Below are 23,950 nucleotides of genomic sequence, written 5' to 3'. Positions count from 1 at the left end.
CGCTCCACAGTTACTGCCGGATTTGACCTTTCTCCACGCCGACGCCACACTCGTCTGCGGTGACTATCACTGACAGAACAGAAGCGTGACTCATCGGAGAACACGACGTTCCGCCATTCCCTCATCCAAGTCGCTCTAGCCCGGCACCATGCCAGGCGTGCACGTCTATGCTGTGGAGTCAATGGTAGTCTTCTGAGCGGACGCCGGGAGTGCAGGCCTCCTTCAACCAATCGACGGGAAATTGTTCTGGTCGATATTGGAACAGCCAGGGTGTCTTGCACATGCTGAAGAATGGCGGTTGACGTGGTGTGCGGGGCTGCCACCGCTTGGCGGCGGATGCGCCGATCCTCGCGTGCTGACGTCACTCAGGCTGCGCCTGGACCCCTCGCACGTGCCACATGTCCCTGCGCCAACCATCTTCGCCACAGGCGCTGCACCGTGGACACATCCCTATGGGTATCGGCTGCGATTTGACGAAGCGACCAACCTGCCCTTCTCAGCCAGATCACCATACCCCTCGTAAAGTCGTCTGTCTGCTGGAAATGCCTCCGTTGACGGCGGCCTGGCATTCTTAGCTATACACGTGTCCTGTGGCACACGACAACACGTTCTACAATGACTGTCGGCTGAGAAATCACGGTACGAAGTGGGCCATTCGCCAACGCTGTGTCCCATTTATCGTTCGCTACGTGCGCAGCACAGCGGCGCATTTCACATCATGAGCATACCTCAGTGACGTCAGTCTACCCTGCAATTGGCATAAAGTTCTGACCACTCCTTCTTGGTGTTGCATTTGCTCTGTCAGTCAGTGTATAAGGAGTAGCAGATTTCTGATATGTTTAATCTTATTTTATTTTTATTTTATTTTTCAATCACTAAAAAACAAATTTAGACGCACCAAATAATACTATATTTAAAAAAAAGAAATGTTACTTGTATAATACAATGGGTCAATGTTATCTAGCCATTTCTAATGTTTTTCATGTAGAATAGGACTTGCTGTTAAATAACTGTGGTTTAAAAATGGCAAATGCTTTGTAGAATCACTTATCAATTTCACATGAATTTCTTGTACATAAGCTACATCAAATCATAGACGATTTCAATCATATACAAAATAATTTTAGACGCACCAAATAATAATGTATTTTTCAAAAAAGACATGTTATTTGGATAGTACAATGGGTCAATGTTGTCTAGCTATTTTTAATGTTTTTCATGTAGAATAGGACTTGCTGTTAAAAGTACACCAACCATACATTCTATACTGAGTCTATAGCATATTTTTACTTTTTTTGAATGTTCTTTGCTATAAAACTCTCAATGGCTGATGATGGCATAGTGGATTGCCGAAACCGGTCCCAAAGATGTATTTTACAATAAGTTAAATAAATATGTGATGTTCTAAACAGACCACTATGATAATGTATTGAATAAGTGGAACCTTTAGCTTTACCAAGCATTGTAAAATCTTGAGTCAATACAGACAAAAAATGAAGTTTTTAATACTAAATAAGAATTGGAATTCTCATAAAACTGAACAAACCTGGCAGGAATTCACCAAAATACAGAAACAAACATCAAAAATATCAGGTCTGAAAAACACAAATACGAACAATACAGATTGGCAGAAATTGAACAAGAGTTTACAAAACAGAATACACGAAACTTCTACAAAACTTTCAGAGAAGAATTATCAAATTATTATTATTATTATTATTATTATTATTATTATTATTATTATTGAATATCCAAAGCAGTTTGGAACCCTATTTTACTTAGTATACTAGGGTTGTAGTTAAAATACATATTGTTTTACGATGAAAATGAATTCATGTATCTAATCAGCGGAAAATGAAGTGGATGAAGTTAATAAAATATTTGTAACAGCACGGCTTCTTAAACAAATGATACAGGGGTTTTGATAATGTAATGTTGCAATAATTTAAATGAGGGTTCAGGTCATGCCTTCTTCTTTCAAATGCAGCACATTGAAACAGTAGGTTTAGGGGAAGGTCTAAAATGTAATTCCCAAATAATTATGTTATTAGTGGTCGTATCGATAAATACTACATAGATAAAGTTATATAGTATTATATTTCCAATTAATTATGTATTATATATTGCTAGCATACCAGCCATGATCAGAGATATTCATGAATTTGGATTTTTGGTACTAAGTCCTTATCAGCGCCGAGTCACGAGAAAATGGGTAAACAGGATTTAATGAAAATCGGTACGCAAAGTAGGAGAATAAGGAACTACACTCTACGCTATAAATAATTTTATAAGACACCCTAATATTACAGAGTCTAAAGAAAACTAAACGTGAAGGCCTACAATATAGAAAGCTCATAACTGATCAACAATAACATTACATTGACCATTGTTTGTTGTGATGTGCTTTGTCTTCTGTTGCCATTCATCACCGATGGAGAGGATTACTGCTGGGTACTGAGTATTTTTTTAAAATTTTGTTACGCCACACCGACACAGTTAGGTCTTATGGCGACGATGAGATAAGAAAGGGCTAGGAGTGTGATGGGAGCGAGCTTGGCCTAAGGTATAGCCCCAGCATTTGCCTGGTGTGAAAATGAGAAACCAAGGAATAACTTCTTCAAGGCTGCCGACAGTGGGGTTCGAATCCACTGTAGCCTGGTTGTTCCAGCACTGGAACTTTGGACTGTTAGATCGGCACCGTAGTACTGCAGATTATAATTCTCATGTTAGGTCCGTATTGAAATGTACGTAAATACAAAGTACGTTACAAGTGTTATTGAATAAGTGGATATTAAAAATAACACTTGTACCATACTTTGTATTTACCATAGTACTGTTCATTAAAAGTGAGAAAATGTGCAGTTTTTCATTTGACTGAGTATTTTATATGAGTCAGTCTTTCTGAGAATCCCGTAGCGAAGCACGGGTACATCAACTAGTCTCATAAACGCACAATAAACTGGCACAGCAATCCTTCATCGAAGAAATGAGGACAAAACTACTGTTATCACCCACAAAGAGCATAGAAGTGCACCTATCAGAGGGGACAACTTCTACAGCACAGATGCCATGTTGGATTGGAACTGGACGAATGCCAACCAGAGACTAAGGACATGATTATTTTTACTTGTTACTTTCTACAACATTTAATGAAACTAATACTCTGTAATGAATTTTGATTCAGACTACCTACGGGACCGATGACCTAGATGTTACGCCCCACATCATCATCGAACTACCTACAATTAAATGTTCAATTTAGAGGTAAATACATAAGGAAAAATAAAAGCGTACTTTATTTCAATGCCCACCCTAACAGGACTGACATGACCCATTCAACATTATGTCCCGTATTCAGACTCGGAAAATATGGTGACCATACATCCTATCTGTTGCAGACACTGTTTGTCTACCTGATTTATAGTTGCCCAAAATAAATACACTGATTCTTAATCCATATAATTTATGTCCAGTGTTGTGTTTTTGCAAGGTTTTTGCACAGCTAATTTTCTTTGAAATCTGTTATTAGAGCACGGGTGTAATAACGGAAACACTGCTTCTGAATTATGACTTAACAATCAACAAATCGTGTGGCACCACAATAATGTGATGGCAGATTTTGAAAGTCTGGTAAACTTGCTGTTACACAATGAGTTACGGGAAGGAAGAGGTAAATATTAATTCTCGCTGATCTAAAGCAATCACTTTATAATTGATATAAAGTCTGTATGAATCAGTTAATACAGCAAAATTAGTAACTATGTTGGGCAATATGCCAGATAATACTATTAAACTTTTGATGTTGCATTTTTGCAACACTGAGCAGATATATTACTGTGCACTAATGAATTTGAATTGTTCTGCTGCAGGTCTCTAGATGTAAATTCCATTTTGGACGTTTTACAACAGCCTGAAACAGATTAAAAAACAGTTTTTCAGAATTCAGACGCTATAGATATTGTTATATCACAAAAGCACCCTTAGAAGGTATGCTGAAGAGGATACTGGAAGCACCTTCAGCAATCTGAATGCCCATCACTTATCTTCAAAAGAAGAGTGTTCTACAAGCTTAGGATAAGGAGCGTGTAAGGTTGCTTATGATACCGACTTTTATCTCATACAAGAATCATTCTCCAGCATAACCTTGCAATCTAGTCCCAGTTTAGAAATACAATTTCGAACTACCAGATGGTTATGCACGGAAGTGGAAGAAAACAGATCTACACCAGATGAAACTGAAGGATAAAATTGATAGCCAAGTTCCATTATATTTTCAACCACAGTATACAAATTGCCTTTTATCTCCTTTTTAGTTATTCAAACTGTATTTTACTGATGAACTTTTATTGAGTTTATAGTCAAGCAAAGTGTTATCTATGCAGTGCAAAAGAACAAACCGCAATTTCAACTATTACCTATGCAATACATTTCAACTATAACCAGAGGAGGTAAAACTTTCCTTGCAATCCTTATCATTAGTGGCTATGTATAGTACCACTTCCTGGACGCCAAATGTTTGGGGAGGAAAGCCCCGACCCTCACGATGATGCTGTGTCCAACGTGATCCGCCGCTATCACTTCAAAGATTATGCGTTTCCTACATTCAATGAAAACACAATCCTTGATAAGGATTACAAGTTATCAACATAACATATCTGAAAGAACTCTGCCATGAATATGCTATCTGGTAGCATGAGCCAGATGTAGGCTAGATGCATGAAGACAGTGTACTATTCCTCACTGTTATCGTACTCATACTGTTAAAAATTAGTGTGCAGCAAATCAAATACAGAATTAATAATAACTGAATTAACTTACAGTATTTTAAAACAAATAATTTTTATTTATCGTAGTAACTTATCCATTCTGATGCTCTTGGGGCTAAAATTCAAGGACTGAATATATCATACGCCCACTGTTGTGTTTTCGCAATGTGTTTTATTCGGAAATTCCATCTTAACATTATTTTTACATCGCCTTTCCTTGCATATATGGGTTAAGGAACAATAATATATATTACCTTCATATTAAATAAATAGATAGCTATAATTACCTGGAACATCACCCGAAGTATTTTCTAATGTGGTCGCTGAAGAGCAAAACGATTTGACATATCTACATCCATTTGGAAACCGTAAAAATAATTTAAGTGACATACTGACTGCTAGCATTAACTTACATAAGATATTTTTAGAGGAATAACACTGTACCAATAGTAACTTTATAGGTTAGGTCAGAACCATTGAACTATAGGTTATACTGGAATGCTTCTTCTTCTTCTTCTTCTTCTTTGTTTGTTTTTGGACTCTGCGCAGCGCACTACGTCCAGTCACTGGGTTGTTTTAAACTTCACCAATCAAAGTGTCTGTTACAAAAAGGGATAGATTTGAGGGTAGTGGGAAACGGAAGTACACACTAGTACTTGTGTCTCGGGGACGCAGAATGAGGAGCCATTCGGAACATCTCGGAACACTTCGGCTCTCTTCGGTTCCACGAACTATAACTAGGTGAGCTGCTCTCTTCAGTTCACGAACTAGGCTGGACTTAGCTACAATAAGGCGCCATTTCGGACACCAACACTTTCCTCACGTGCGCTGTTACTCGTGTGTGTTCTAGATTAGTAGGTGAATTGTTCTAGATTAGTTTTTGTGTGATTAAGAGTGCCGTGGTGAGTTGAAGGTATTATTACTGAAGGGGTGGATAGGCGTAATTATCTTGGTTTGTGTTCGGGTTCTCTAGGCACTTTAAAGTTTTCCTGTGATTTATAAGAGTGTCGGCGGATAGTCGTAATTTATCGTTCAATAATGGATACGTATAATTGTAATTTCTGCAGCGAGTCATTTAGTGTACATAAAAACTTACTGAGGCACATCAGTACCAAACATCGTGGCAATCAAAGTGAGAGTTTTAAGTGCAACTTATGTGATTACTCCACTGCAAGACGTGATAATCTTAAGCGGCATACATTCAGCATGCATGAAAAGGTCTCTGCAAAATTTGAGTCAAAAATACTTTGTCCATTATGTAAATATGACTGTGCATCACGAAGCGAGATGCTTCGGCATTACTCGTCACAACATGATATAGACGTAGTTAATGAAACTGTGGAATTTTCTAGTGAGAGTGATTTCTATAACTGGAAATCTAAGGTCGAAAAAGATCATCTATGCGAGTTTGTATGCAGCAGGGGACGTTGGGTTAGAACTACAGATAACTGCTCAAAATTGTCATTTCACTGTCATCGAAATGGTGTTTATAAATCAAGAGGGCAAAACGAGCGCCACCAGAAAATATTGGGAAGTAACAAAATTGATGGATACTGCCCAGCTAGCATGGATGTCACATGTCATCCTTCTGGCAAAGTTGAGGTTTCATTCTGCAAAACGCATGTAGGTCATCAGGCTGAGCTAGGCCGGTTAAGACTTTCAAAATCAGAAAGGGACGAAATTGCAAGGAAAATATCACTGCAGATTCCGTTTGACTGCATTTTAGACTCTGTTAGGTCTTCAATTAAAAGCAGCGAATTAGAGCGCCGCGATTTAATATCAAATAAAGATCTTCACAACATAGCAAGAGATTATAACTTAAAAGCCGAGGCAGTTAGACATGCGAATGACAGCACGAGTGTGGACTCTTGGGTGAAAGAAATGCAAGAAATAGATTCTGTAGTCCGGTTCTACAAACCTCAGGGAGTTAGTTTGGAAGCCCATCCACAGCTGCGCGAAGAAGACTTTGTCTTAATTGTAATGAATGAGGAGCAGATTGAAATGTTACGCGATTATGGAAATAATTGTATTTGCATGGACAGCACACATGGGCTTAATTCTTACGGATTTGAACTGACAACTCTTCTTGTGTTGGACGAGTTATTTCAAGGCTTTCCTTGCTCGTTCATGTTTTCGAACAGTGGAGATCTTCTTAACAGTTGTTCTGGATACTCTCCGTGCTCCACTTCAACAAAATGTACTTATGTCTGATATGGAAGAAGTATTTCATAATGCCTGGTTGAAAGTTATGAAACTGTTCTGCTCATGGCATGTAGATCGAGCGTGGAGGAAAAATCTTTGCAAGATTAAAGGACGTGAAAAACAAGCCGAAATCTATAAAATCATTAGAACGCTAATGCAGGAGAGAGATGAAGAGGCCTTTCGAAAGATGTTTGACGAGGCTCTGCGGCTTCTGAAAGAAGACCCAGACACCTTAGAATTTTATATATATTTTGAAAATAATTATTGGGCATCTGCTCCAAGCTGGGCGTATTGTTATCGTCAACACTCGGGTCTTAATACAAACATGCACTTGGAGAGAATGCCTGGAGTGATCAAACATATATATCTAAAGGGAAACAAGCCCAAACGATTAGATATTGCCATCCATGCTTTAATGAGGTATCTAAGGGACAAACTCTATGATAGACTTATTCATCTGAATAAAGGTAAAGTGACCTCAAAGCTTTCCGCCATAAGGCAACGCCACAAAGCGTCATTTCAGCTCGACCCTGAAGATGCAATATATGACAATAATGTGTGGATAGTGCAGTCAAAACATTCCAACGAACTCTACAAAATAAGGCGAATGAGTGAAAGCTTGTGCAAGTGCGAATTGCTTTGTACTGAGTGCGAGACATGCCTCCACGCATTCACTTGCAGCTGTCCAGATTCATCAATCAAGTTCAACATGTGTAAACACATTCATTTGATATGCAGAGTAGCAAGTAGAGAGCCTTCAAGTGCAGCTGAATCTACAGACAATAATTTAATCATCCACGAGGCATCCACTACAGATCGAAAACAACGTGCAATAATCCAAGAACTACAATGCCCTGGAGCAGCAAAGGCATGTGACAGTAAAGCGAAGAGGCGAGTAATGTTACTGGATAAATTCAGCCACATCCTAGATGAGGCTGAATCCGATGAAGACTTCGACATTATTGACAAACGTCTGCAAAATTTATTGCCAACCATTCAGTCCCGCAAATCTCCATCTTCACTACCTCCAGTTTCACCAGCAATAAAATCAAAATTTGAACCTCAGAATGGTTTAAGCCATCCAAGAAACCTCATAAAAAGATGTCGTTATCCATCGCAAAGCCCACAGCCACAGAAGAGCAAGACATTGCAATAAAATTACTCTTACCTAAATCTGAACCACAGTGATCAATCATGGGTCTTCTAAACACAGTAGAAGGTGATAAGTAGCAATATTTTTATTATAATTATTGGCAGGAGTGTACAACAAAAATAATTCTCAATTACCTACTAATAGACTGGTAATTAAATTAGTGAGGTGTGTGATTTGTGAATTTACAAACTAAAATTCATACATACAGTATACAGTATAAACTTAAAGTATGTCACCTGGAATCATAATTCTTCTGCTTTGCTCGAGACAAAACAGTGTAAGTATATTCCAAAATTGTAAAATATCACATTAGGTTTAACATTCAGTTATCAACAAGTATTCTTATCTTCTTATCTTGGATGAATTAGATAAATTGAAAGTTGACAATAGCGCAATAGTTGCAAGCATACGTTAGATTTTTTTTTGTTGTTGTTGTAGGTGTGATCAGTGGGTGATTTTTGATAACATTTACAAGAAAGAAGGATCTATCTACTTCAATACCACATAGGCTACATGATATGTTGAGATCACTTCCAATCCACAGATTTTAGGAATCCTTGGCTCTATAGTGAGGGGTAAGTCATCAATCAATCACTACTGAACTTTATTTAGGGCAGTCGCCCAAGTGGCAGATTCCCTATTTGTTGTTTTCCTAGCCTTTTCTTAAATGATTGCAAAAACATTGGAAATTTATTTAACATCTCCCTTCGTAAGTTATTCCAATCCCTACCTCCTCTTCTTATAAATAACTCTTGCATTCCAGCTTTATCTTCATTTTGTGATCTTCCCTACTGTTAAAGACACAAACTTATTCGTCTACTAATGTCATTCCACGCCATCTCTCTGCTGACAGCTCAGAACATACCACTTAGTCCAGCAGCTCGTCTCCTTTCTCCCAAGTTTTCCCAGCCCAAACTTTGAAACATTTTTGTCAAGCTACTCTTTTGTCGGAAATCACCCAGAAGAAATCGAGCTGCTTTGCTTTGGATTTTTTCCAGCTCTTGAATCAAGTAATCCTGTTAAGGGTCCCATACGCTGCATCCATACTGTAGTAGGTGTCTTACCAGAGACTTAGGTACCTACAATGATCCCCCAAAGGAACTTTGACACCATCAATGCAATAATTAAAACAGAGAGGACTTTTCCTATTTGTGAAACTCACAACCTGACTTTTAACCCTGTTTATCATCATACCGTTGCCTACGGTCCATCTCACAACATTATATAGGTTATTTTGCAGTTGCTCTCAAGCTTGTAACTTATTTATTACCAGTGGCATATACAGAGGGCTACCAAGGCTATCAGTGAAGCCCAAATCTCCATTGAGAATGATGGAAGTCTAAAGCACATTGTAGTCTAAGCATCTGAAACATTGTTCCATTTACAAAACTTGAAAGCAGTGAGAAAGAAACGTCACGCATATTTCTGAGAGCAAGGCATCGGAGACTGATATTGCAGCCCAGACTCTCGCCCCTTTCCCCTCGACTCGCCACACGCAGCTTGCTGCTGGATATTGGATAGGAGCGAGGACCAGCGGAGGATAGGTGTGCTAGGCTTCGGTCTGTCTGTTCGCCACTGCTACCTATCAACCATAAGTTACTCATTGTATATATTTCCTCACCTCATACTTCTGAATGATATAGGTAAGAGAGTGTGGGAATTCCTCATTCCCATTTACTACTTGTAGGAAGAGACTGCAGGGCTGGTGTTACATGAGCAATATCGTTTTATTTTCATTGGTAGATCTGTTAAAATGAAATGCCACCTTTCAGGTTTAGCGTTTTCTTTCTTTTGTTGGATTGCCGGGCTGAGTGGCTCAGACGGTAAAGGCGCTGGCCTTCTGAACCCAACTTGGCAGGTTCGGTCCTGGCTCAGTCCGGTGGTATTTGAAGGTGCTCAAATATGTCAGCCTCGTGTCAGTAGATGTACTGGCACGTTAAAGAACTCCTGCAGGACGAAATTCCGGCACCTCGGCGTCTCCAAAAACCGTAAAAGAGTAGTTAGTGGAACGTAAAACAAATAACATTATTATTATTATTATTCTTTTGTTGGTTGGAATCGAACCCATGATCATGGGTCGGACACCACCACTGATCTCCCGAGGAAGCTAATTTAACCGGTGAACGATGGGTACGACTGCTGTAAAATAATAATAATACAAATATAATGGGACCGGGAGAGTTGGCCGTGTGGTTAGGAGCGTGCAGCTGTGAGCTCGCATCCGGGAGATAGTGGGTTCGAACCCCACTGTCGGCAGCCCTGAAAATGGTTTTCTGTGGTTTCCCATTTTCACACCAGGCAAATGCTGGGGCTGTACCTTAATTAAGGCCACAGCTGCTTCCTTCTCTTTCCTAGGCCTTTCCCATCCCATCATCGCCATAAGACCTATCTGTGTCGGTGCGACGTAAAGCAAAATAGAACAAAAAATAATAGGGCATGGCAACTATACAGGCTTTGTGTTGACCTAATGGGGATAAAATGAATGGCGAAGACATCATAAATACCCAGTCCCCAAGCCAGGGGAATTAACAGTATGAGGGGGTTGATTCTGGAAATTGAACTGGGGCCATCAGACCAAAGGCAAGCGTTCCATCCGTTTAGCCACAAAGCCGGACTCTCATTTCCTAAACCTTAGGTTACCATCTCCATTGATCAGGGGTTGAGCAATGGCAGTAGCAGAGTCCGGTGCAATAGCCTGTAAAGCAGCAGGCTTCTTCATTGACTACTGGCTGCAGCTCAAAACGCTGAAGGCTTGACGTTCACTAAACCAACCATCGAAAAGAGGTAACCTAAGTCTAGTGGTAGCCCATGTCTTAATCTCAGCATATGTCACTGTTTATTACCTCTGTACAGAATAACATCATCTGCAGAAAGCCTTATCCCTGACTCCATTTCTTTACACATGTCATTGATATATATATATATGTAAGAAAACATAAAGGTCCAATAATACTGCCTTGAGGAATTCCTCTGTTAATTATTACAGGGTCAGATAAAGCTTTGTCTACTCTAGTACTCTGAGTTCTATGTTCTAGAAATATAGCCACCCATTCAGTCACTTTTTTTTTCTAGTCCAGTTGCACTCAGTTTTGCCAGTAGTCTTCCATGGTCTACCCTATCAACTGCCTTACATAGGTTAATCGCGATACAGTCCATTTCACCTCCTGAATCCAGGATATCTACTATATTTTGTTGGAATCCTAGAAGTTGAGCTAAACCCAAACTGTCTTCTATCAAACCAGTTATTAATTTTGCAAACATGTCTAAAATAATCAGAAATAATGCTTTCCCAAACCTTACATTCAGTGCATGTCAAACTGACTGTTTCAGCTTTATGAGAGCCTACGTGGCTCAGGCGGCAGCGCTCTGGCCTCTCAACGCTCTCAAAGCAGAGCCGGGACAGGTTTTTCTCCAGGTATTCCAGTTTTCCCTGTCATCTTTCATTCCAGCAACACGCTCCAATATAATTTCATTTCATCTGTCATTCATTAATCACTGCCCCAGACGAGTGCGACAGGCTTAGCCAGCTGGCACAATTCCTATCCTCATCGCTAGATGGGGGCTTCATTCATTCCATTCCTGACCCAGTTGGACGACTGGAAACAGGCTGTGGATTTTCATTCACGCTTTATGATGATAAATAGTTCTTGTGTATAAAACTTTTAACTTCCCTTTACTGCTTGAAGACAAAATGAGTATTACATACCCATACATACATACATACATACAGAGCTACAGATGGTTATGCCCTTCAGCATTCAGTCTGCAAGCCTCTGTGAGTTAAGCAATAATAATATTATTATTAATAATAATAAATAATTTAGTATTTCATTGCAGTCAATGGTCATAAGATTAAATTACAATTCATAATTCTTTTAAGTTACACTAGAATAACATGCACATAATTTGAACATGAATATTTTGCACATTCATTATTATTATTATTATTAATAATATTATATAATGAATGCACCAAACTTAACATTTCACTACTCATAATGAGGAGTAAACATTACTTGCAGCAGAAACATGTCAGGGATTCTTTTCTCTGAAGACAGGTAAGAGTGCGATACCTATCACAAGCTCTTCCACGTGGAGCGCAGATACACTGCGTACTTGGTCCGTGGTAACTGAACGCTGAAACCTGCCCTCACTTTGTCATTCCGACAAGATTTTGCTTTTTACTATCTTTACAGAGGGTTGTTCCTAGGCATTCCCTTGCTGCTTTTACTACCGCATCACTGTGTGCCACCCATTCTCTTTCTATATCGTACGCCTGTTTCCTGGACTGCATTACTTCCATAGGTCCGAGGCTTGCTTGAAGTGTTCCAAGCTTGGTCTACTTCCCCTGTTGTTGGGGGTGGTAGAATAGCAAACCCGGTATCCCCTGCCTGTCATAAGAGGTGACTAAAAGGGGTCCCAGGGGCTCTGAACTTTGGAGCATGGGTTTTTGACCAAGGGGCCCTTAGCTGAGTCCTGGAATTGCTTCCACTTACTTGTGCCAGGCTCCTCACTTTCATCTATCCTATCCAACCTCCCTTGATCAAGTCTTGTTCTTTTCCGACCCCAACGGCATTATGTATGGAGGCTTAGGACATTTTTCACGTTTATGTCCTTCGTGGCCCTTGTCTTCCTTTGGCTGATACCTTCATTTTTTGAAGTGTCGGACCCCTTCCATTTTTTCTCTCTGATTAGTGTTATATAGAGGATGGTTGCCCACTTGTACTTCCTCGTAAAATAATCACCACCACCACCACTCTGTGTCCGACTCAATGGCTAAATGGTTAGCGTGCTGGCCTCTGGTCACAGGGGTCCTGGGTTCGATTCCCAACAGGGTCAGGAATTTTAACCATCATTGGTTAATACAGTTGGCACTGGGGCTGGGTGTATGTGTCGTCTTCATCATTTCATCCTCATCACGACGCATGGGTCGTCTATGGGCGTCAAATCAAAAGACCTGCACCTGGCGAGCTAAAGTTGTCCCCAGGCACTCCCGGCGCTAAAAGCCATATGCCATTTCTATTTAATACCACTCTGTGAAGCAGGATGCTACCTTACTTCTTGTCCTAGTGAGGACCTCTCCCTTGATGGGTCGTAGCCACCTGAGCGCAAAGCAGGCCATGACTCTGAAAATGTTAGGGTATCTTGAGTCTGTGGACCAGGTTATAGGCCACTCAGCTGTTACCTGTGGTTCTTGAAGTAGGAGGTGACAGCAGTAACCCACACCATGAACCACAAAAATTAATAGTATAATTGAAGACATGCTCGCAAAAACGGTCTAACCCTCAAAATTAAAAAAAGTGAGTTAGGTGCTGCTATCTATTGAGCAACATGAATAGTACCTATTCCTACATATGCTAATATCAGGAGGGATCATTTAGAGGAATACAGTAGGTGAAAATTTGAGTGTTTAACCTGAGGGCCTTTGTCAGAATGCAAAAATGGGCTAACCCCTATAGAGCAGAAATTAAATAAGTGTACGCAACATTGCAGGCTTAGCACTAACATTGTGGTGTAGTGTAGTGGTGAACCAATGATTGAAACAACGAATTTGCCGAGAGCGGGTAACATTATGAACATTACATAAGAATTTTAATGTAACTTATCATTAAAAAATTCATTACTGAGAATACAATGTCCCTGGTTATATACGAATATATACCTACTCCAGAATGTTCATTGTATCAATGTTGGTGACCCTGGCTACTGCTTGTAAACAACAAACAAGGTGGACACAGAGAGTGAATTTGCTGAGCGAGCTGACGAAATGTGCGGAAATTATCGTAAAATCCTGCAAAATGGTGTCGGGAAATTCAGAAAAAGAAAAGGAATAGTGGTGAGGAATATGTTAATTACAAAGGTGTTGTAATAGAGGAGATGAGTATTGGTGCAAACTGCCGCTGTTCGCGTAAGCGTTTTGAAAAGGTGACAGAAGATTACGTGAAAGACTTTTTCTCAATTTCTGGAATTTCGGTGACCATGACTTACAGAATGCGTACATTTCTGGGTGTGTACAGATTTGCTCAGTGAAACGAAGATATGTGAACGATTCTCGTAGCAGTAGAAGACAATGTTCATGTGTTTTCAAGGTTATGGTAGATGCAACAGAGGTTGTAATCCGTAAAAAGGCCCTATTGTCTATATTTGGATTGAGTAATGGACGACTTTCTCGAATAATTCAAGAGAAGAAAACTTCAGGCACCTTCAAGGTAAGCAATCACTGTGATTCTAATCACTTTTCACGTGCAGTTCTCTACGTAAGTTAGGTTGTGCTTCAAGATAATAAAACAAGGTTGTAAGAGAACATGGTTTGATTCTATTTTAGTTGGATCAGAGGGGTCAGCATGGAAACCGTCCCAACAAAACAGAAGAGGCAGATATAAACTGCGTAAGGGAGCACATTGACAGTTTCCCCACGCGGTCGAGTCATTATTCTCAGAAAAAGAATCCTAACATGAAGTACTTAAGTGGAGAACTCAATATTAGTGTTTTGTATAACCTTTATATGGACAAGTGCACCCAGGAAAACAGGACACCAGTTACCCTTGCCATTTACAGAAAGATTTTCTATAAATATAATTTGTCGTTCCAAGCACCTTGTAGTGATACATGTAAAATATGTGACAATTTAAACATTCAAGTTTCAACAGAGAATGATCCTCTGAAAAAAAAAAAAAAAGATCTGGAATGTAAGTTAGAGCTGCATAAATGAAAATCAGAGTCGGCCTATGAGCAGTTAAAAGTAGACACACAACTAGCTAAGGAAGACAGGACTGTTGGAACAAGGCCAGAATTTGCCGGCACAGCTATGATGACATACTTACGGGACCTCCTGGGTAGGAGGGGTTTCAGGTGGGGAGAACTTAAAAGATACTGAAGAACTTTCACCTCATATTTCCTCTCCCTTCACTTTCTTTCAGCCCCCGCCTGTATTTCACCGGCATCCATTTAACCTATTTTATACGTGGTTATTTCACTTATATATTCGCATACTAATCTAATTTTACTTACCTGTTATAAATTCCTGGCGACAGGCCGTCTTGAACCAGCGATCCATCAGCTTATCCACTCAGCTAACATGTTACTTGATAATTTGAAGCGTAAACGATGTAGGCTATATATAGTACATTAGGCCTACCAGTAATAGAGATGGCATAGCAATGTAATTAATATTTACACCAAAAGATGACTGTCGTCTCTCTCTGAACTGTCGCCAACTTAACTTTTACGAGGAACAAAAATACATCAAACTCAAATCACGAGTTTCATTACCAGCAGTGTGATTATTGTTTGAAGAGGGAGTACAAGTAGACGAAAACAAACCAGTCGTGTGTCCAGCTATGTTATAGTCTTGATTGCTATCTTAAGAGGAAGTAGGCCTACAACTAGACGAAAACAATCGAGTTGTATGTCCAGCTCTGTCATAGTCGTGATTATAGTTTTAAGAGGAAGTATAACTAGAGATAAACAGTCGAGTCGTGTGTTCAGTTCTGTGATAGTCGTGACGATTGTTTTAGGACGAAGTAGAACTAGCCAAAACAATTAAAACTCCCGTTCAGTGCTGCATCCATACTAGTAATTATTATTTTAAGAGGGAGTACATCTACGCAAACACAAGAAGTCCATCTTCTGTCTACTCCTGTGCCAACTTTTGGTGAGTACCCATAAATTCATATCCTGTCTCAGTGGTTGCAATATACTCGTGTGTATAGTGTTGCTTTCCTATTCATGATGTCATCACCAAAAGTGTACTTCCAACAACAGTCGCTCAATTAGCAATGCTGTCGCACCTAACCGAACCTAACCTAACGTGTCACTACCAGTGGTTTTCGGTGGATCACAACCTAACCTGTCACTATCAGTGGTTTTCGGTGGATCACAACCTAACCTGACACTACCAGTGGTTTTCGGTGGATCACCCCGCTAAATTAGTAATGCTGTCGCACCTAACCAAACCTAACCGAACGTGTCACTACCAGTGGTTTTCGGTGGATCACCGCGCTAAATTAGTAACGCTGTCGGCAGCCCTGAAGATGGTTTTCCGTGGTTTCCCATTTTCACACCAGGCAAATGCTGGGGCTGTACCTTAATTAAGGCCACGGCCACTTCCTTCCCATTCCCACCTATCTGTGTCAGTGCGACGTAAGCAACTAGCAAATAAAAGTGTTTTTCGGTGAATCACAATTGCTTTCGTAAAGGATGCTAGGGGCTGTTGGCCGCTTCGCGGCCCTAACATGGGGGCTTATGCCCACCGACCCCCTTTTGCTTGTCTCTAGACCAATGGTTTTGCCACTAGCCGGACTTAACCAAAGCAGATCGGTGCTTTTCCTACTTGCCGGACGTACTTAATATTCGTAAAGTTTTCGCGAAATCAAGTCGGCCCCATCATATCGCGCCGTTAATATCTATTTCACTATCCAACTAGTCAATTTTTAGCCCAATCTAGTGCCAATCTAATGGCTGTGAATTGTGTGACGCAGTCTCAAACAGCTAAAGATACCAGACCATTAATTCATACATTTAGCGGCTGCTACACGTTCCTTCGAATTATCCGCCATGTTTGCAAACATCAACTCGCTAAACACGTCATACATGACGTCATATAGACGCACGAGCAGCAGCCGCGGAGCCCGTGCTGGCGGATCCTGGACTTATACCGGACTGTTCATGTGATTGCTTTTGACATGCAGCAATGTCTCCTCACTCCCCACTTGAGTGTAGGGATATTATTTTATAAACGTCAGCTTTGGACTTTGAATTTTGGTATTCACAATGTTGCAAATAACGCTGCAACAATGTTTATGTGGCCTGAGGATGTAGCGGGAAGGGGGGCCGATGATATAATCTCATGCCTTCGGCATTATGTTATGACTTCCGTTCCTGATAATGTTAACCACCTGATAGTATATTTTGATTCTTGTTTTGGTCAAAACAAGAACTTTTCTTTAGGTAGCTTTTGGATGTTTTTAGTCCAGACTGGAAGATTTCATATAATAGAACATAAATATTTAGTGCCAGGTCACACGTATTTGCCATGTGACAGAGACTTTGGCCTTATAGAGAAGAAAAAGAGGCAAGTATCATCAATTTAAATTCCAGATCAATGAATGGAACTTGTTAGGAAGACTAGGGTTAAGAAGCCGTTTGCAGTGGTAAAGATGACACGTGACATGTTTATCACTGCTTCGCCTTTACTGGATAAGATAACGAAAAGAACAGTCTCTGATTCGAAGCAAAAGGTATTGTTAAGCAAGATTACATGTTGTAAAATCAGTAAAGAAGATCCATTTAGGTTACTTTTCAAGTACTCATACTCTTCAATAGAAGAGTATGATTCTGTAGATCTCAGAAAAAAAAGTACCTGGTAGACCATCATTCGGTATTGAACACCTACCATGCAAGTACGACAGACCTAGGCCTGTACTTCCAGCCAAAATCAAGGATATTTTAGACTTGTTGGATTACAAACCCCCTCTGTATCATGCATACTACAGAAATCTTGCTTCCAATGCATGTAGTCCCGTTCAAGAAGAAGAAGACGATCCACTTTTTGATATTCCTGATTATGATTAGGTTAAGGTACAGGATTAAGTAGCTGTGGGCAACCTCATTATTGCATTTGTTGATATATTATGTATTATTTGTTTGTAACAACACTTTCCTTATCTATATTATATAATTTATTGCCAGAATTATTTGTATTTCCCTTCCATTTATCACAAAGTCAGGTAGGTACATTACAAAACGAACACATGTACATTGAGTATACAACTTCCCTTAAGTTCATTTAGCTACTGCATTGCTAGTCTGCAATAAAACAACTTAAAATTGCTATGAAAAGATTTTCCCTGAATGTATACTTTGATTTGATGTGCAATACACTAGGTAAAATTAATGCAGTATATTTTTCTTTGTTCAGTTTGCAAAACTTAAATTTTCTCCTTTCAAGCAAAGTGAGAGTTAGACCGTTTTTGCGAGCATGTCTTCAATTATACATCTGGGGCTGTTTCACATCTAGTATGAAATTGAATGGTATTTCACAACAGTTCATCGTATTCTTGTAATTTATATGCTGTTTTATTATAGCCTGCCCGTTTTGCATTTCCTAGTACTAGAACATGGGATTATTCAAAGAGCAATGTGTATAATTAATACGAATATGAACTTTGTTTCAATGAACTCTTTTTTCTTTTAAGGCTAAAACCCAATTCTGTGCCAACACAAAATCTTGCCGGCAGCAGCGTGAAGGGCGTTTTGAGATCAAGAAAAGGAGGGAGTTCACGCAAGAGGAAGAGAGGAGAAGAAGAAGAAGAAGAAATGGGACATCTCCATCCACCAGTACTGCTCAGGTGCAGCCAACAGACAGACTTCTGCAAGGTGTCCTAAAAGTGTTAATAATGATGTTATACAAATTGAAGGGTGAGGTGTGCAGGTTAGAGAAAAGTAAGGTCTTAATTGCAGCTCATACCGAAAGGATTGTTTTAAGGGTCACCAAAACTTTCTTCGTAAGAGCAAAGGACGGTGATTCACTGACAGCGATAAAACTGTTGCTCTTGCAATATATGTTTTTCTTCTAAAGCATACCAGTTCACCCTTGTCTCGGGAGCGCATCCTGTATAACCACTCTGAACTTTTCTGCTCTCTTTGATTCCACGAAGTATACACTGCGTACCGTCAGTTGTTGCGGTGGGTGTGGCGCTTGCAGGCTGCTTAGCACGCCACGTTTAAGTATAAATTTCCTTCATTCTTAAGGAATAGTACAAATAAAAACTGTCTCCCACCCCAGAAACTGAATGGACTTGAGTCCCAGTTGTCAGTTCGAAAAACCTCACTGAAGAAAAATGATTCCATATGACATACTTCAAGTTTATACTCTATGTATGAATTTGAGTTTTTAAATTCACAAATCACACACTTCACTAACTTAATTACCAGTCTATTAGTAGCTAATTGAGAACTATTTTTGGAGTACACTCCTGCCAATAATTATAATATAAATATTGCTATTTATCACCTTCTACTGTGTTTAGAAGACCCATGATTGATCCCTGCCGTTCAGATTTAGGTAACAGTAATTTTATTGCAATGTCTTGCTCTTCTGTGGCTGTGGGCTTTGCGATGGATAACGACATCTTTTTATGAGGTTTCTTGGATGGCTTAAACCATTCTGAGGTTCAAATTTTGATTTTATTGCTGGTGAAACTGGAGGTAGTGAAGATGGAGATTTGCGGGACTGAATGGTTGGCAATAAATTTTGCAGACGTTTGTCAATAATGTCGAAGTCTTCATCGGATTCAGCCTCATCTAGGATGTGGCTGAATTTATCCAGTAACATTACTCGCCTCTTCGCTTTACTGTCACATGCCTTTGCTGCTCCAGGGCATTGTAGTTCTTGGATTATTGCACGTTGTTTTCGATCTGTAGTGGATGCCTCGTGGATGATTAAATTATTGTCTGTAGATTCAGCTGCACTTGAAGGCTCTCTACTTGCTACACTGCATATCAAATGAATGTGTTTACACATGTTGAACTTGATTGATGAATCTGGACAGCTGCAAGTGAATGCGTGGAGGCATGTCTCGCACTCAGTACAAAGCAATTCGCACTTGCACAAGCTTTCACTCATTCGCCTTATTTTGTAGAGTTCGTTGGAATGTTTTGACTGCACTATCCACACATTATTGTCATATATTGCATCTTCAGGGTCGAGCTGAAATGACGCTTTGTGGCGTTGCCTTATGGCGGAAAGCTTTGAGGTCACTTTACCTTTATTCAGATGAATAAGTCTATCATAGAGTTTGTCCCTTAGATACCTCATTAAAGCATGGATGGCAATATCTAATCGTTTGGGCTTGTTTCCCTTTAGATATATATGTTTGATCACTCCAGGCATTCTCTCCAAGTGCATGTTTGTATTAAGACCCGAGTGTTGACGATAACAATACGCCCAGCTTGGAGCAGATGCCCAATAATTATTTTCAAAATATATATAAAATTCTAAGGTGTCTGGGTCTTCTTTCAGAAGCCGCAGAGCCTCGTCAAACATCTTTCGAAAGGCCTCTTCATCTCTCTCCTGCATTAGCGTTCTAATGATTTTATAGATTTCGGCTTGTTTTTCACGTCCTTTAATCTTGCAAAGATTTTTCCTCCACGCTCGATCTACATGCCATGAGCAGAACAGTTTCATAACTTTCAACCAGGCATTATGAAATACTTCTTCCATATCAGACATAAGTACATTTTGTTGAAGTGGAGCACGGAGAGTATCCAGAACAACTGTTAAGAAGATCTCCACTGTTCGAAAACATGAACGAGCAAGGAAAGCCTTGAAATAACTCGTCCAACACAAGAAGAGTTGTCAGTTCAAATCCGTAAGAATTAAGCCCATGTGTGCTGTCCATGCAAATACAATATTTCCATAATCGCGTAACATTTCAATCTGCGCCTCATTCATTACAATTAAGACAAAGTCTTCTTCGCGCAGCTGTGGATGGGCTTCCAAACTAACTCCCTGAGGTTTGTAGAACCGGACTACAGAATCTATTTCTTGCATTTCTTTCACCCAAGAGTCCACACTCGTGCTGTCATTCGCATGTCTAACTGCCTCGGCTTTTAAGTTATAATCTCTTGCTATGTTGTGAAGATCTTTATTTGATATTAAATCGCGGCGCTCTAATTCGCTGCTTTTAATTGAAGACCTAACAGAGTCTAAAATGCAGTCAAAAGGAATCTGCAGTGATATTTTCAGTGCAATTTCGTCCCTTTCTGATTTTGAAAGTCTTAACCGGCCTAGCTCAGCCTGATGACCTACATGCGTTTTGCAGAATGAAACCTCAACTTTGCCAGAAGGATGACATGTGACATCCATGCTAGCTGGGCAGCATCCATCAATTTTGTTACTTCCCAATATTTTCTGGTGGCGCTCGTTTTGCCCTCTTGATTTATAAACACCATTACGATGACAGTGAAATGACAATTTTGAGCAGTTATCTGTAGTTCTAACCTAACATGCCCTGCTGCATACAAACTCGCATAGATGATCTTTTTCGACCTTAGATTTCCAGTTATAGAAATCACCCTCACTAGAAAATTCCACAGTTTCATTAACTAAGTCTATATCATGTTGTGACGAGTAATGCCGAAGCATCTCTCTTCGTGATGCACAGTCATATTTACATAATGGACAAAGTATTTTTGACTCAAATTTTGCAGAGACCTTTTCATGCATACTGAATGTATGCCGCTTAAGATTGTCATGTCTTGCAGTGGTGTAATCACGTAAGTTGCACTTAAAACTCTCACTTTGATTGCCACAATGATTGGTACTGATGTGCCTCAGTAAGTTTTTATGTACACTAAATGACTCGCTGCAGAAATTACAATTATACGTATCCATTAATGAACGATAAATTACGACTATCTGCCGACACTCTTATAAATCACAGGAAAACTTTAAAGTGCCTAGAGAACACAAACAAGATAATTACGCCTATCCACTCCTTCAGTATTAATACCTTCAACTCACTACGGCACTCTTAGATGATGAAGATGCTTGTTGTTTAAAGGGGCCTAACATCGAGGTCATCGGCCCCCGGCACTGTTAATCACAGGAAATCTGTAATAAAGCCTAGAAAACATGTACACAGACACATCACAACTGTGCGTGAACCTTCTCCTGTGCGTTACTTCGCAGTGGCGCCTTACGCTAGCCGAGTCTAGCCTGGTTCATGTTGTACCGAAGAGAGCTGAAATAATCCAAGTAGCTCCACGCACTGCGTGATGTACCGAAGAGAGCTGAAATTTTCCGAGTGGTTTCACATGCCATGTTCTCGAGTCGAAAGTGTCACTCCCTCTTGTATGTGTAAATTGCAGAGATGTGTTCATTTATAAAGAATTAAATGTTTTAATAAAATATTATCTGAATGAAGAAAATGAAAAAAGGAATGGGAATTGAGATAGAAACATTAAAGCAAAGATGATCATGCATATGTAAATAATTGCATACAAAATATTTGGCTCGAGGAAGATGAATCATTCAGGACATGTTGTTTTACATATAGAGTTATTCAGCTGAATGTACATATGTGTGAGACTAACACATCATACTTTGCATAGTTCTTTAAAGTACTTTCAGTTTTCACACTTACTGTACATTTTCGTGGTGGCTGTATGTTCAAAGATATTGGTACAGAGCTGTTTCTTTTTTAAAATAATGTAACATATTTTATATCGCCATAGATAACAGGTAAATGAAAAAGATATTTGCGACTGGTTTCCTTCCCTATCTGAATTCATTGAAACTATATCTTGCGCACCTGAACATTAGTGCTCTGGGTCACCACTTGTATCACAAACATCTACGCGCAGAATGACTGTCGCTGGGGTAATGTTGATTATTACATAATCTGCAGATTTCATTCTACAAGACTTTTAAGGTATTTATTTACATTTTTCTTGTGGGTTTGTCATAGTTATTGTGATCTTGCGTTCTGAGATTCTATTCTGCAGACCCCTATCTTTTTGGTCGCTGCAGACCTCGTGTTTTAATTTACATATTGCTTGTTCCGTGTGTATCTTTACTATATGCGAGAGTGGAGATTGACACTGATCTGTGTAAATTATGTGTGTACCTGTGACCTTGATTTGAGACCCTGTTTAATTCTCTTCGAGTCTACGACTGGCTGAGCTTGTAATACCAATATAAATGGTCCGTTATTGGACATTATAAATTTTGATATGTTTTGACGCTAGTGATACGCATCTCATGTTCACCAAAAGAGAGGTGATATGAGTATGGAATGTATCATGCGTTATATGTGCGTCTTTCACTATTGTATTTGGGGTGAACCTGGGTTGCTGCGCGGCCATCCGACATTGTGATATGTGTATCTTGTTCAAGCTCACAAGCCGCTGGTTTTATTTGTCATGCAGTGCGAGCATTCTCGTATCCTACCTTGACCCCTATACTTATTTGGATTTGCTCATATTGGTCTCTAGGTTGTGTGTGCATGTGACTGTGTGCATTGATGGATGAGATTTGTGTTGGTTTCCACATCTCGCAAATATTATTTTTGTGCCTTCCTTATTTTCTTTATTGCATTTCTTTTTGGCTTATTTTTAAAATATTTTCTTTCATTTAACATGTTTCATCGTTTGAGATATTGATTGATCTCGGTAACTATGGCGACCTATCATCTTCCTAGATTTTTTTCTTGTTTTTTTTCTTCCGGCTGGGGTTTTGCTTCTTGGTGCCTTTCTGATAGCTGGGGATGTGAGTCTCAATGGAGCTATTGTTATAGTGGCCTGCGTCTGTTGAATGGACGTGGCTGAGGCCTATCATTGCTGTATACTCCATTATGCAACTTTCTGAGTTATATGTGTTCTTTTGCACCTGTTCTACTTTTCACAGACACAAGGAATAGACACAGAACAGACAGTCACCACATAACCTCGGACAACACCAAACCGACAAACAGCAATTGGAGGGACATTCAACAAGATAAACCAAGCAGCAGCTTTAAATACGAACGTTGATTTACGTCCCTTTCAATCATCCTTATCAAATCCATTAGTTCAACGAACAGTCATTGACATCTATAAGAGCATATCTTATCAACAGCATTCGCCGAGGTCATATGACAACAAGCATTTAAATTTCTTGAAGACCAACATTTATCCTGTTATAAGTTCAATCATCAAATTGATGATAAATTTGAATCTTTATAGACTCTTATCCACAAGGGATAAATAACTTTTTTACCAGATCTCATTGCCAAGAAAATCCTCAAATTTAGCTCCTAAGATTGATTTTCACGTCTTTCTAAGATTT

The 23,950-nt window shown here is 39.6% G+C and overlaps 2 protein-coding genes across 4 annotated transcripts in view; one reads left to right on the top strand and one right to left on the bottom strand.

The window, feature by feature from the left end:
* Nucleotides 1-23,950, bottom strand: part of mRpL4 (mitochondrial ribosomal protein L4) — a 261,863-nt gene that overhangs the window by 224,414 nt on the left and 13,499 nt on the right. For 2 of the 3 annotated variants that reach the window (XM_067153850.2, XM_067153851.2), the window contains exon 2: nt 5,054-5,240. In XM_067153850.2, coding sequence (XP_067009951.2) covers nt 5,054-5,171 — 118 coding nt within the window. In that variant the 5' untranslated portion in view covers nt 5,172-5,240. The remainder of the gene's footprint in view (nt 1-5,053; nt 5,241-23,950) is intronic. The other variant, XM_067153852.2, reaches the window with a different exon arrangement.
* On the top strand, nt 6,835-19,609 carry LOC137502142 (uncharacterized). The gene is made up of 3 exons (XM_068229118.1): nt 6,835-8,398; nt 8,560-8,696; nt 18,318-19,609. Exon 1 carries the CDS (start codon nt 6,970-6,972, stop codon nt 8,122-8,124), a length of 1,155 nt encoding a protein of 384 aa, XP_068085219.1. The 5' UTR covers nt 6,835-6,969; the 3' UTR covers nt 8,125-8,398; nt 8,560-8,696; nt 18,318-19,609.

This window comes from Anabrus simplex, chromosome 9, assembly GCF_040414725.1.
Source record: "Anabrus simplex isolate iqAnaSimp1 chromosome 9, ASM4041472v1, whole genome shotgun sequence".
Taxonomy (NCBI): domain Eukaryota; kingdom Metazoa; phylum Arthropoda; class Insecta; order Orthoptera; family Tettigoniidae; genus Anabrus; species Anabrus simplex.
This window is presented reverse-complemented; position numbering and strand designations above follow the sequence as displayed.

Excerpts from the sequence above, each read along its gene's own strand:
- LOC137502142 (XM_068229118.1), top strand. The coding sequence starts at position 6,970 with ATGTCTGATATGGAAGAAGTATTTCATAATGCCTGGTTGAAAGTTATG.